Consider the following 14,654-nt stretch of genomic DNA (forward strand, 5'->3'; position numbering starts at 1 on the left):
GTGATTGCTGTATAACGGACAATGGTCCCAAAAATTGGTCAAAAATGTCCGATGTGTCCGCCATGTTGCAGTCACAATAAAAATAAAAAATAAAAATTAATAAAAATGCCATAAAAATATCCCTATTTTGTAAACGCTATAACTTTTGCGCAAACCAATCGCTTATTGCGATTTTTTTTACCAAAAATATGTAGAAGAATACGCATCGGCCTAAAGTGAGGGAAAAAAGGTTTTTTTTTTATATATTTTTGGGGCATATTTATTATAACAAAAAGTAAAAGATAATGCGTTTTTTTCAAAATTGTCGCTCTATTTTTGTTTATAGCGCAAAAAATAAAAAAACCGCAGGGGTGATCAAATACCACCCAAAAGAAAGCTCTATTTGTGGGGAAAAAAAAAGGACGTAAATTTTGTTTGGGAGCCACGTCACATGACCGCGCAATTGTCAGTTAAAGCGACGCAGTGCTGAATCGCAAAAAGTGGTCTGGTCTTTGACCAGCAAAATGGTCCGGTCTGTAAGTGGTTAAACAATCTTGGCAATATTGCACTAAGTAAATCTCTCTCAATTGGTATACCTTATATCCATACCATCACAATGGAGATTTGTTTACTTGAGTAAAGGTGATATCTAAGCCATAGATGTGGATAAAGAACTTGGAATCCTATAAAGTTTACTGTTGGAAGGAGATACCATAACCATTGATGTAGCATAAAGATCTTGCGGTTTTAAAGCTTACTGCTGGTGAGTGGAGACCCAGAAGGGGAGCACTGGAATCCTCACAAGCATGAAATTAAACACATTGGCACTTATTTACACAGATGGACTTTAGCTTTCATTGCACTTTATGAATTATATGCTTGCATTGTAGATTATGTCTCATTGATTTATGGTATTGGAGCAGCACTAAGTATACATTTTTTTGTATTACTTTTAAAAGGTAACATACAACAGAAAAAGTAAGCATAACGAGCTTGTGTCAATGAAAAGATAAACATGGGACAGGTAGGATTCACTGTATAAAAAGCAACTTTGCATGAACAACCAACTTACTGTTTCTGATTGAGAGGAATACAGCAAATTCTTGAAAACACGGTTACCAGCTCTCAGAAGTGACCAGACCGAACAAGTGCGCTCTTGTATGTGTTTCTCACTTCTTTCCTTGGCATTGTTACACAGGAAGGTCCCGAACAGGCAAGAGTAGGTGTGCTGTACCAATTTCACCTGAGCACAAGAGAGGCTAGATAAAGTCGCTACATTATGCACACACAGCAGCAAATGTGGAATACAAAAAGATAACTAAAAACTGTAAAAAAAGCAAATAAAAGATTGAAGTTTTCATACTGCTGAACACTGCTATGCTACTGAGAAATGATCCCTCCATAAGTCTTCTAGGAAACAGCAATTCCACCTGGCTATTTGACCACTCAAAAAATCTGAAAACATAACTAATAAATGGTCTTTGCTTTTTTTTCTCACATTTGACAAAAGTCATGTTGGCATTGGTTCCTGTTTAAATTTGTGTGCATACACGCACATGTGAATACAGGGACTAATGCAAATGAATACAGTATGCAAAAGGTTGCCTAGACTGTTGACCTAGAATTATGTCTTGAGTAGGTCACTTCCAAAATAATGCACGTGAACAAAAAATAAAAAATAACTGGACCAGTATGTACTTGTCTTTTGCTGGTTTTATGAATCATGGATTTAAATAAAATATCACTATTATACTTTCTTCTAATACCAAGAGGTTTACACCATGCTTTGTCAGGATACTGTGGAGAGACCAGAAAGTCAGTGATTGAAACCATGAGTGGTCTAGTAATTTTTAAAATCAGACCCTGCAAACATAAAACTTACCTGTAAAAATAAAAAATAAAGTGTTAAGTTACACCTACCTTAACCACTTCCCACCCGGCCAATGCATATATACGGCCGGGTGGGAGCCGTCTACTCCTGATAGGACATTCAGGAACGTCATTCAGGAGTAGCGGGATCGCGTGCCAGCGCAGCGGCGCGATCCCGATGTGCTCGTGTCACCCGGACACGGCACATCTCAGATCGGCAGGAGGGCTCTGTGATTGGCCCTCCTGATCACATGACGGCCGTGTCCAATCACGGCCGTCATGTGATGTAAACAGCCGGTTGCTAGGCAATCGGCTCTCCTCTCCTCACACGGAAGTCACCGCTGAGGAGAGGAGAGCAGAACGCTGCAGCCGGCTGATGATCAGTGAGTATGGGCTGCTTTTTACTCACTGATCATCAGTGTAGTGTAAACACACAACACACCACACAGTACAAACACAGTCCCCACATATGTCCCCAAAACACACATGTCCCCAAAACACACATGTCCCCAAAACATACATGTCCCCAAATAATAAAAACACATGTCCCTAATAATAAAAACATGTCCCCCACATATGTCCCACTAAAATCACACGTCCCAATGATTATCTGCACACATATGTACGTGATCACCTGCACACATATGTACATGATCATTTGCGTACATATGTCCGTGATCACACAAACCAATTATTATACACTTAACGGAATTTTTTTTACCAAAAACATGTAGCAGAATACATTTTGGCTTAAATTTATGACAAAATTTGATTTTATTGGATTTCTTTTCAAATAGAAAAAAGAAAATATTGTTTTTTTTCCAAATTTCCGCTTTTTTTGCGCTTATATCGCAAAAAAAAAAAACTGAGTCGTGAATAAATAACACCAAAATAAAGCTCTATTTGTGCGAACAAAATGATAACAATTTCATTTGGGTACAGTGTAGCATGACCGCGCAATTGTCACTGAAAGCGCTAGAGCGCTGAAAGCTGAAAATTGGGCTGGGAAGGAAGGGGGTGAAAGTGCCCTGTATTGTAGTGGTTAAGCCTAGTACACGCTACTAGTTTTTCTTTCAGTAAGACAGCTCCGGTCAGAGCCGCTGTACTAACAATCCAAATGTTAGTACATAAATCTCCTCCACTAAGCTATAGCGTTTTGACAGAGGGGGGTGGCCCCCCTGCCAGAACACTGCGGTCAAAGCTGGTTTTCCAGCATGTACGTCCAACAGAAGGTGGCTGAACTGCCATACACATGGGCTGAATGTCGGCCAGTTTTTTTTATTGAACCAACCGATGTCGCTGGACATTGTGCGTACTAGGCTTTACTTTTCCACCCAAGACATCACTCTCTCTGGCTATATCCTAGGGAATGCAGAACTGAAAAAAATCTTGCAAGACCTTGGAATAGACTCAATTGTCTCATGAAATTTCACCTGATCTGCATTCATACGGAATTCACTTCTTGGAAGTGCTGTATAGTTATACTCCATTGCGAAAGGAGGGGGAAAGGACAGCAAAAAAACTAACTTTTTTCTGAAGGCTGCATTCCCACAGGTGTTTAGCCATGTAGGGTGAACAGCTGTGTGCAGATAGCTGCATCCAGCCATGATCACTGCAAGTTTTTGCTTGCTGTGCGGACAGTCACGAACAGCTGCGGCACGGATACCCCGTCATATTCAGAAGATTCTTGCCACTGGGATTCACAGTATAGCTAAACTCCTATGCAAACATACCCTTAAAGGTACATTGACCATCTACCTCTAAATAGTTCCTGAAAAAAAAAAATAGGATTTTTTATAACCACTTACCTGTAAAATCATTTTCTTGGAGTAAATCATGGGACACAGAGCCAAAGTTAACTTAATGGGTATATAGGCACCTTCATGGTGGACACTGGTATACCCAATCCAGGAAGTTCACTCCCTATATAACCCATGAGTACCTCAGTTTTTGTAGCAAAGCAATATACTTAAACTCCAAAAGAGGGGAAGGACCTCTGTGTCCCATGATGTACTCCAAGAAAAGGATTTTTACAGGTAAGCCGTTATAAAATTCCTATTTTCTTTATTGTACATCATGGGATACAGAGCCTAAGTTTATAACTTAATGGGCTGTAACCTGGAAGTCCAAGCCTTCAGAGCCAGGCAAGGTTCTTTTGGCTCTTGACCACTGTCCCTGGACAGTTGTCTTTTCTAGTACTGCTCCTCAGCCTGAAATGCTGGCATCTGTCGTTGCCACTTTACAAATAACTGGTCTGAAGGATTTTCCTTTCAGCAGATTCTGGGTTAGTAACCACCAACTGAGGCTTTGGGACACCCTTGGAGACAGCCACATTGGCAAGTCTAAACCTTGAATTGTTTTGTTCCGTGTAGAAAGGATACCGTTTTGCAACAGTGTTGAACGGAACTGGCCATAGGGAACCGCCTCAAATGAAGCCACTATCTTTCCTAGCAACCTCATGCAAAGGCGAATGGAGGGATCACCTTTTGACCTGACCATGCGCACCAGCTCTCTTATGGAGTTGATCTTAGCCTGAGGCAAGAACACCTTTTTCTGGGCTCTGTCTATGATCTGTCCCAAGTACTCCAGCCTTTTTATCGGTTTTAAGGAAGATTTCTCTAGGTTGAGAATCCAATCCAAACTTTCCAGGTAACTGGTTGTAATGCACACGCTTTTCTCTAAACGCAATAGATCGTCTAAGTGCGCCAAGACTGTTAAGCCCTGTGCCCTTAACCTGGCTAGAGGTGGGGCCAGGACTTTTGTAAACACCCGGGGCGCTGTAGCTAGCCTGAAGGGCAAGGCTACAAACTGGAAATGTTGCTGTTCTACCTCAAACTGCAGAAACCTTTGGTGAGCGGGAAATATAGAACATGCAGATATGCATCCCTGATGTCGATAGACACCAGAAGTTCTTCTAGTAGGATAAAAACTACTGACCGGATCATCTCCATGCGAAAGGAGTGGATCTTCAGGAACCAATTTAGATTCTTTAGATCTGGGTCTGACATCTCCATTTGGTTTTGGTACTGTGGAGAGGTTTGAATAAAATCCCAAACCTTGCTCTTATGTGGGGGATCTGCATAATCACCCCGAGCCATTAATCGGTCTAGTGCCCGAAACAGATTGTCTTTTCTCTGGATCTTTGGGAACGTTTGACCTCAGGAAACGAGACGGTGGAAAGTCCAGAAATTCCAGCTTGTACCCCAGAGTTAAGATGGAGATGACCCATCTGTCCTGAATTTCCTCTTACCAGACCTCTGAAAACTGCAGAAATCTTCCCCACCCTGGCTCTCCATGATGAACCCTTAGTATTCTGCTTTGCAGGTTACTGGCCCCAGGACTTTTTGAGCCTGGGCCTGACCCTGAGGTTTTCCTCTAGAGTGTGATGGCTCAGGCCGTCGCCACTGCCTAGAGGCGGAAGCCCCTGGCGCATGAGAAAGAGCCAGTTTAAATGAAGGGCATATATACTTTCTTTTGACTGATCCCCATGGGCTAATCCCCATGAAAAGGGAACCCAGTCAGGAGCTTTTTACATGGTGCTTGGGCTGACCAATTTTTTAACCACAGGATTGTACGCATATGTAGTAGCATAGCCGTGAGGCGAGACGCCTGGTGAATAGAATCTTTAATGGCATTTTTGGCAAAGCATAATGCTTTTGGTAATTTGGCCAATTCCCGGGCTTGTTGTGCAGGAACCTCTTTAAGGACCTTAAATTGGTCCTTTAGGGATTGACAGACGCCTAGTGCAGTGGCTGCAGGCAGTGTAATGGCATCTGCCAAGGAAAAAGTGGATATTAACAGGAAGTCCAACCTTTTACCTGTTAGATCCTTAAGCATTTGTGAATTGTCTACTGAACAAGTTAAACTTTTATTCAGACTGGTAATCGCAGCGTCAACTGCTGGTACCTTCCATTTTTTGGTGACTTTCTCCTCCATGGGATAGAGAACTGAAAATCTCTTTGGAGGGAGAAAATGCTTATCCGGGTGATCCCATTCAGCATAAATAAGCTGTTCTAGTAAAGCATGAACAGGAAACGGATGCAAAGGCTGTGAAAGATTTAAGGAACCCAAGGAATAAACCAAGCTTTCAGCAGACTCCATTAGGGGTAGCATAAAAGTAGAACGAACCATCTCCGTACGAAATTGTACCAGCAATTTCTCAGATTGTGAGGGTATTACAGATGCTGCTGTATTACAAGTGGCTGTTTACCTAACCCCTCTGGTCTCTTCAGGGGGGAGAAAAGCCTTTGGCAGATCTTACCTTGAGAGGAATCACCCCTGCACAAGCTGCTGCGGCCACAGTCTGACAACTGAGCTGAAGTGAAGACAACAGATTAAGGTATGTGCATATACTTCATCTAGTGAAGATCTAAAGGCATGACAAAATGTTTCCCCTTGAAGAAAGCATAGGTGGACTTTTTAGTTCCCTAGTTTCTTCCCTTACTTTATCCCTGCCACAGGATTTGCTGAATTAGCAGTCAATCCAACCTTCACCCATCATGGCGGGCTGCGTTTAGCAAACCTTCAAGGACCGGGTCCCTTTTTATCAGGATTCCACTCCCTTGGACCTGTAAAAAGCACCCCACCAGGAAAAGCTTTTAGGTAATGTAGCATGACCAAAGCCATGGGCCCTGGGGTCCAGCCCTGCAAAGAGGCGTTACAGGTTATTAACTTAGGCTCTGTGTCCCATGATGTACGATAAAGAAAGAGGGGCGCCGGACAGTATATGCAGACATCACACTGTACTGCAAGGTCCACTTTAAACCTTCTGCTTAAATGCGTACTGGGTCACTTGTGTGGTTTCTGATTTTTGCTTTGTGACTGGACTGAACGTGAGAGATAGATATATCTATCCAACCATGTACTGCTAGGAAAATTCCCCCCCCCCCCCCCTCTGCTATTCAGCTCTATTCACAATATTATCAAATAAGGCCCCTTTCACACTGCTCTGCTGTTTTTGTGCAGGTTACCAGTGGTTTCCCATAGACCTTCTAAGGCCCCTTTTTTTGTGCATTTTCTAAAAGTGCACCAAAAGTCCTGCATGCTGCATCTTTGGTGCACTTGCAGAAAACACACCAAAAAACATGGGACATAATAAAGTCAATGGGAAACCGCAGGTAAGCCACACAAACCGCTGGTGCACTGAGCTACACTCACACTGCAGCCAAACCTCAGTGAGGCATTGTGAAAAGGGCTTGAAGGTCAGCTCAGTGTAGAGCTGCAATTAGCCTTCAGCGCCACAAAAGATATCCATATGTAATGATATTTACTCAATTAAAATAACGGTTCTTAGATAGAAATAAAAAAAAAATGCTGTAGCCAATGAAATTGAGGTACAAAAATATTTCTCAGTTCACAGTAACCTGAAATACTACCTGCAGTAGACATTGAGGAATAGTAATGAAACAAACATGGGCTGAATTCCATATTTCTGTAAGTAGAATGCCCCAATACACAGAAAGGTCAATAAACTGAACTCTGAGCCAAGCTGTTCTCCTATATATACTCACCAGAAAAGCCTCATTGAACTCAAAAGAACAAGGAAATTGTCTCTGCAATTGGTGAACACAGTCCAGCCACTGCAAGAAGACTGGGCAGCGTTCATTCAGGTCTTCAGAGTTCTCCCCATGCCCACAGCGGTCAGCAAATTTGTGCCCGAAGTCCAACCACTCAGTTTCCACCAAAACCTGAAATCCCTATTTGAGGAAAAGGAAGTCTAATGATATACACAATACAGAATCTAAAGGGTCCATTTTAAAAGATAGGTAAATAACTTTTTTTTAACCACACTGTCAAAATGTACTGGTCACTTCTTCCCTGGTTAGTTTGATAATGAAAAAAGTTATGAGTTAATATAAAAAGAAAATAAAGTATGCAGATTATCAGAAAATTATATTGACCAACCTTGCAATAGAATTACAGAGTGAAGTGGACTCAGGAGGAAGGAGTCACGGAATCAGAGCTCCATCACTGGCTAAGCCTGGAGGGAATAAGCATTAGGCTGGGTTCACAGGTTTCTCCACATCCAATTTGCATGACAGAAGAGAGTGCTACTGGCTCTCAATGAAGCCGGTTCACACCCCTTTGGGGTGGCAGCGAAGGGCACTACAGAAGAGTCTTTTGCGTCTTTAGCTCCGTTTCAGGTACGAATTCAGGCAAAAATTCTGACCCGATTTGCCCCTGAAACAGTGAACAGGGCACCGGACCCTCTGCTACCGCTCTACAAATAGTGTGAACCCAGCCTCAGCCAAGGTTTTCTAGCCTCTCAAATTGTCTGAATCACCTGCAGAGATTTCAGTTGTGGCTGTTTTAGGGTGCCACAAACATAAGATGGGCAATTAGGCTTATTTGAGGTAGAATGGGCAACACACATCTGAGGTCTATGATTAACCCTAAATGTTGAACCCAGCCCAATCAAAAATGTTCTTGTTTGTGCATTAACCTTCAAGTTTTAGCTGTACATTTACATTATCTCAAATATCTCTAAACAGCGAGGCAAGACTGCTGCAGACAAAAAGGAAAACATTTCTTCAAACTCAAATGACACAATTCTCACAGGATAATCCTCTCAGACCTTGAAAGTCTAAGCCCAGAAAAATGAACATGACCTGAGCTCAGACTGCTTTTTAAAGTAGAATTGAAAGTATCACGATACTCCAAAATGTTAAAGCTGGTCTATGCAAGTACTTGACTAGGTGGAACCGGGTCTCCCAGTTTACACTGCCAAGTCATGCCCAGAGCCTATTCGTGTTTGGATCAATCATCTTAGTGCTACTATACCTGCAGAAGTGTTGCCTATATAGGGCAGTATTTTTCAGCCTTTATTCAGTAAAGGCACCCTTTAGAATTGCACGCAACCCCAGGGAACACCAGCAGTCTTCAGGCTAGTTTTTGGGTTTTGTTTTTGTTGGGCTGCTCTATGCTTGTGAAACACGCATGCTTTTTTTATCCACTTAAAAAGCAAGCCTATTTCTGACACTTGTTGTTAACAAGTTAAAATAAGTATATTTTGCTAGAAACACACTTGGAACCCACAAACTTTTTTTTTTAGCAGAGACACTAGAGAATAAAATGGAGATCATTGCAATACTTTATGCCACACCGTATTTGCGTAGCGATCTTACCAACACAATTTTTTTGGAAAACACCTTTTCGGAATAAAATTAAATAAAATAATTTTATTCTATAAATGTGAAAGATAAGGTTATGTTGAGTAAATTGATACCCAACATGTCACGCTTCAAAGTTGTGCACGCTCGTGGAACAGCGACAAACTTTGGTACCTAAAAATCTCCATAGGCGAAGTTTTAAAATTTCTACAGGTTACAAGTTTAGAGTTACAGAGGCGGTCTTGGGCTAGAATTATTGCTCTCGCTCCAACGATCGCTGTGCATCTGCAAAAGGCAAGGCATTTTTGGGCAGTGTGGGAAAAGCTTGCCCCTCCCATATTCCCCCCCCCCCACCCAGCACAAATCTTCCCATCCCACCACATCTCTTATCACTACAGGAGTAGGGACAGCAACAGAGAGGAGAGAGCCTGAAGGAGTGAACTGTACTAACCCAACAATAGGGTATAGCCATATTGGTTTTAATTAGTTAGGCCAAGTGTTTTTTTTTTTTTTTTAGCTTTCATAGGACGGAAACCTATTTGTTTCTAAATGCTGTTCAAGAAAACATTTACGGTGGATGCAGATAACATTGCTCAAGTTTAAGCTACTTTAGGCCAGGTTGATATTTTAGAGGGATGTTTAAGGGTAATACATGTGGCACAGACAAGTCCTGACCGATCTGTGAAAACACTGATGTATAACACTTAAATACATACAGCCAAAAACAGCAGTCAAGGGACGGATATAATGCCTCCATTTTATGAGAGAAGGGGGAATTTGGATCTGTTCATCTGACTGTGCAGGTTCTGCCCTATATCAGACGGGCATTAAGAATACACACCTCAATGGTCCTGTAATATGGATCCAGCAGGAGTTTGGAGAGAGCTACAATTTGTGGAGTGCGGTCCCATCCGTCTGAACAGTGCACAAGAACAGGGCGCTGATCACGATGTAATGCATGAACAACCAGCAGGGATGACTTGAGTAACATGGAAAGATGCTGCAACCACTTTGTCCCCTCCAGTGCAGATAGCCAACTACAGAGTGTAAAAAGTAAGAAAATAAATGGTCATTCAACTTGTACAATCTAGCGCATGGCTGAAATCTGGCATTTACAGTGCCTTGCCAAAGTATTCGGCCCCCTTGAACTTTAACCTTTTGCCACATTTCAGGCTTCAAACAAAGATATAAAATTTTAATTTTTTGTGAAGAATCACCAACAAGTGGGACACAATTGTGAAGTGGAACGAAATCTATTGGATAATTTAAACTTTTTTCGCAAATAAAAAACTGAAAAGTGGTGCATGCAAAATTATTCAGCCCCTTTACTTTCAGTGCAGCAAACTCACTCCAGAAGTTCAGCGAGGATCTCTGAATGATCCACTGTGCAAGCGATCATTTTGAAATGGAAGGAGTATCAGACCACTGCAAATCTACCAAGACCTGGCCGTCCCTCTAAACTTTCAGCTCAGACAACGAGAAGAATGATCAGAGATGCAGCCAAGAGGCCCATGATCACTCTGGATGAACTGCAGAGAACTACAGCTGAGGTGGGAGAGTCTGTCCATAGGACAACAATCAGTCGTACACTGCACAAATCTGGCCTTTATGGAAGAGTGGCAAGAAGAAAGCCATTTCTCAAAGATATCCATAAAAAGTCTCGTCTAAAGTTTGCCACAAGCCACCTGGGAGACACACCAAACATGTGGAAGAAGGTGCTCTGGTCAGATGAAACCAAAATCGAACTTTTTGCCCACAATGCAAAACGATATGTTTGGCGTAAAAGCAACACAGCTCATCACCCTCAACACACCATCCCCACTGTCAAACATGGTGGTGGCAGCATCATGGTTTGAGCCTGCTTTTCTTCAGCAGGGACAGGGAAGATGGTTAAAATTGAGGAAAAGATGGATGCAGCCAAATACAGGACCATTCTGGATGAAAACCTGTTGGAGTCTGCAAAAGACCTGAAACTGGGACGGAGATTTATCTTCCAACAAGACAATGATCCCAAACATACAGCAAAATCTACAAAGGAATGGTTCACAAATAAACGTATCCAGGTGTTAGAATGGCCAAGTCAAAGTCCAGACCTGAATCCAATCGAGAATCTGAAAACTGCTGAGCTCGAGCTGTTTTGCAAGGAAGAATGGGCAATAATTTCAGTCTCTCGATGTGCAAAACTGATAGAGACATACCCCAAGCGACTTGCAGCTGTAATCGCAGCAAAAGGTGGCTCTACAAAGTATTAACGCAAGGGGGCCGAATAATTTTACACGCCCCTCTTTTCATTAGTTAAAAAAGTTTCAAAAATCCAATAGATTTCGTTCCACTTGACAATTGTGTCCCACTTGTTGGTGATTCTTCACAAAAAATTGAGAGATGATAGAGAGAGATGATAGAGAGAGATGATAGAGAGAGATGATAGAGAGAGATGATAGAGAGAGATGATAGAGAGAGATGATAGAGAGAGATGATAGAGAGAGATGATAGAGAGAGATGATAGAGAGAGATGATAGAGAGAGATGATAGAGATGATAGAGAGAGATGATAGAGAGAGATGATAGAGAGAGATGATAGAGAGAGATGATAGAGAGAGATAGATAGAGAGAGAGAGATAGATAGATAGAGAGAGATAGATAGAGAGAGATAGATAGATAGATAGATAGAGAGATATAGATAGATAGATAGATAGATAGAGAGATATAGATAGATAGATAGATAGATAGAGAGATAGATAGATAGAGATAGAGAGAGATAGAGAGAGATAGAGAGAGATAGAGAGAGATAGAGAGAGATAGAGAGAGATAGAGAGAGATAGAGAGATAGATAGAGAGATTCCTAGGCTTTTTTCCCCCAGACAAAAAACAGAAGTCGGCAGTATAAGGTATTTACTGTCAATTTTTTTTTTTACTATCCAAAGTGAAAACAAGGGCAGAAGATTTAATAGATGGAAAGATGAAAAAAATGACTGAAGTTCCGCTTTAAGGCCATCTCAAAGGGCCCGAGTGTCACACTCACCAACATATACATCTATACTCAAAATTGCATCATTCCATTTGCAAATCCAAGTATCACTTGTTTAAAAATACTGGTCATAAAATGTCCTTCGTTGCATATTTCACATACACACAAACATGTGGTTTGAAAATTAACAAGTATCCCCTAGCACCAACCCCCACCCCCCCCCCCCAAAAAAAAAAATAAAAAAAATAAAAAAAAAAGAAGGAGGTGGGTGCTATACTACATATTCCTTTTCAAAAAAAGTTATACCCAGTAAGAGACTGTCATGCAGCGTCTGTAAACATAATTTACTCCAAAAACGTTAAAGCCAATAACTTGGCATCAGTGCATTTTTGTTTAAAATTGAGATAGATTATTTATATAGATCTATATAGCCACACGCTATTACCAAAAACATTGGGACGCCTGCCTTTACACGCACATGAACTTTAATTGCATCCCAGTCTTCCTCATAGGGTTTAATATTGAGTTGGTCCATCCTTTGCAGCTATAACAGCTTCAACTCTTCTGGTAAGGCTGTCCACAAGGTTTAGAAGTGGGTCTACAGGAAGGTTCGACCAGAAGCACATTTGCGAGGTCAGGCATTGATGTGGACAAGGCCTGGCTCACAGTCTCCACTCTAAATTCATCACAAAGGTGTTCTATCGGGTGGAGGTCAAGACTCTGTGTAGGCCAGTCAAGTTCTTACCTGTTTGGAGTCGCAGACATCTTGCCACTTCTGGAATCTGCTGATGCTTCTATTCCAGTCTGAAGCCTGACAGCGCTGTACTTCCTTTAAGAACTTTGCTTCAACTAGCCATGTGCCTGCTGAGCTCTGCAGCCTTGCAGTGATCCTATGCAGGTCTATATGGGTCTATGACAAGCCTTGATCCACTTATCTAGTGTGTGAATTTTTATCATTTTTTTACTTTTTTAATAAATAAATCGGTTCACCTAGATGGAGGTGTGCCCTCCTGTGATCCTGAGATATATATATACACACACACCATACATTTCTTTAATGTGATCAATACTTTGGTTCTAAAAAGGCATACATAAGGTTTACCTTAATGCATTCTGTACATTAGTAAAGAACCTTCCAATATCTGCTCCCCCCCAGCCCCCACCCAAATACTTATCTGGCTGCTCTTTTGATCCAGCGCTGTGCTTGTCTGCAGCACTACTCTCTCACAGGACAGAGGCAACAGCGGGAGTCCTTGGGTCCTGCTGCTCTCAATCAAATCTGGCAAGGTGGAATGGAGGGGCATGGCCAAGCCACACTCCTATAGACACACACAGCTCTACTTGGGAGTGTGCCCCACGTAGCGCGCAGCTTGTTGCAGAGGCACTTGGGTAAGAGGAGGAGAGGGGAATACTGCTTTAGGCAGCCATACAATGCTATTTTGGTTAGTGTGATAGCCAATACCATAACTGCCAAACAAGCCACAACTACTGGCAGGCACATAAACTACACTTTTTCACCATAAATCATCAATTGGTAGCTCCCTGCCGATATGGAAAAAACTGAACCAAAATTGCAAATGGAAATAGCAAGAAACCAAAACTAACTGGAAAAGGTCAGAATAAAAGTATGAACACCACAGTGAATGACAGAAAACAGAAACCATTACTTGGCTGGATCAGGCATCTGTGTACACAGCAGACGTAATGATTGGAAGCTCTTGCGGATGGAGTGAATATTGGCCATCCCCATGAAAACAACTTCACAGTTCGGATAGTACTCTGCAAAGAAATCAGGCGATTGTGTGAATTACCAGAGGGATCATTTGCTGACTGTCACACAGAACACTTCAGTATTATATTATATTAATGAGAAGATTATATTTCACTAACAGCTCAACATTCATTTAAACAGTGGTTGTACATAAATTGCTTCAATTTGCACAAAAACCAAAGCTTTAAAAGGAAACCGATCATGAGACATAGGTGGGCCCGAATGAAACTACTGCTCTTTCCTTGTGAAAATGCTACTTGTCTGGTTCATGTCTTGACTTCAGAACGATCAGTTACTGAACAAAAACCAGGGACAAGATTTTTTTTTTTTTTTTTTTAGAGGCATGGTGGAAGTGGCAGCCTCTGCTTTTCTCTCCTTGCCGACTGCCCCCTAACCGGTTGAGAATTATTGTTCTTTACCAAACGAACATACGATTCACAATAATAATTATTCTCTGAACATGAGCGCGTTTTGTAAATTGCCTTTAGCATTGCTCAGATTTCTTCTTGCCATTTTGTTGAAACCTCAGAGCAGTCACTTCCTTACTGAGAACTCACTTTCTCCTTATGCCGACCATACATGTATTGAAATTCGGGCTGGTTGGTTGTACACAAGTCGATCAATTGAATTTTGTACAACCAGTCTGTAATTTTTTTCCCAATCAGTGCTGCCAGCTATAGCCAGCAACACTGATCATTGTATTTTGAAGGCATGGAAGGCTCCCCGATGCCAGAATACAATATTACAGTGGGAGGGAATCCCTCATCCACATTGAATGTGTGGATGGGGGAAAATTAATACAATTTCAACCCGTGGTTGCAGGAAAGAAAAATCACATAATCAGACTGCTGCTTGCTGCCCAGGGTGAAGGGAGAGAAAATCAGGAAGCTGAAACACTATTCTGGTAAGTGTAACTCTTTGTGCCTCTCCGGCACCTCTCATCTTTAGTGTCGCCACAA

At 41.8% G+C, this 14,654-nt stretch overlaps 1 protein-coding gene across 7 annotated transcripts in view; it reads right to left on the bottom strand.

Moving 5' to 3' along the window:
* MTMR3 (myotubularin related protein 3) overlaps positions 1 to 14,654 on the bottom strand; it is a 150,476-nt gene that overhangs the window by 21,416 nt on the left and 114,406 nt on the right. For all 7 annotated transcript variants that reach the window (XM_077461210.1, XM_077461213.1, XM_077461212.1 and 4 more), the window contains exons 12-15: positions 13,592 to 13,703; positions 9,799 to 9,994; positions 7,359 to 7,544; positions 1,052 to 1,222 (exon numbers count right to left, since the gene is read on the bottom strand). In XM_077461210.1, coding sequence (XP_077317336.1) covers positions 1,052 to 1,222; positions 7,359 to 7,544; positions 9,799 to 9,994; positions 13,592 to 13,703 — 665 coding nt within the window. The remainder of the gene's footprint in view (positions 1 to 1,051; positions 1,223 to 7,358; positions 7,545 to 9,798; positions 9,995 to 13,591; positions 13,704 to 14,654) is intronic.

The sequence above is a fragment of the Lithobates pipiens genome, unplaced genomic scaffold (genome assembly GCF_037356315.1).
Source record: "Lithobates pipiens isolate NorthernLeopardFrog02 unplaced genomic scaffold, aLitPip1_a1.2 Scaffold_3, whole genome shotgun sequence".
Lineage (NCBI taxonomy): Eukaryota > Metazoa > Chordata > Amphibia > Anura > Ranidae > Lithobates > Lithobates pipiens.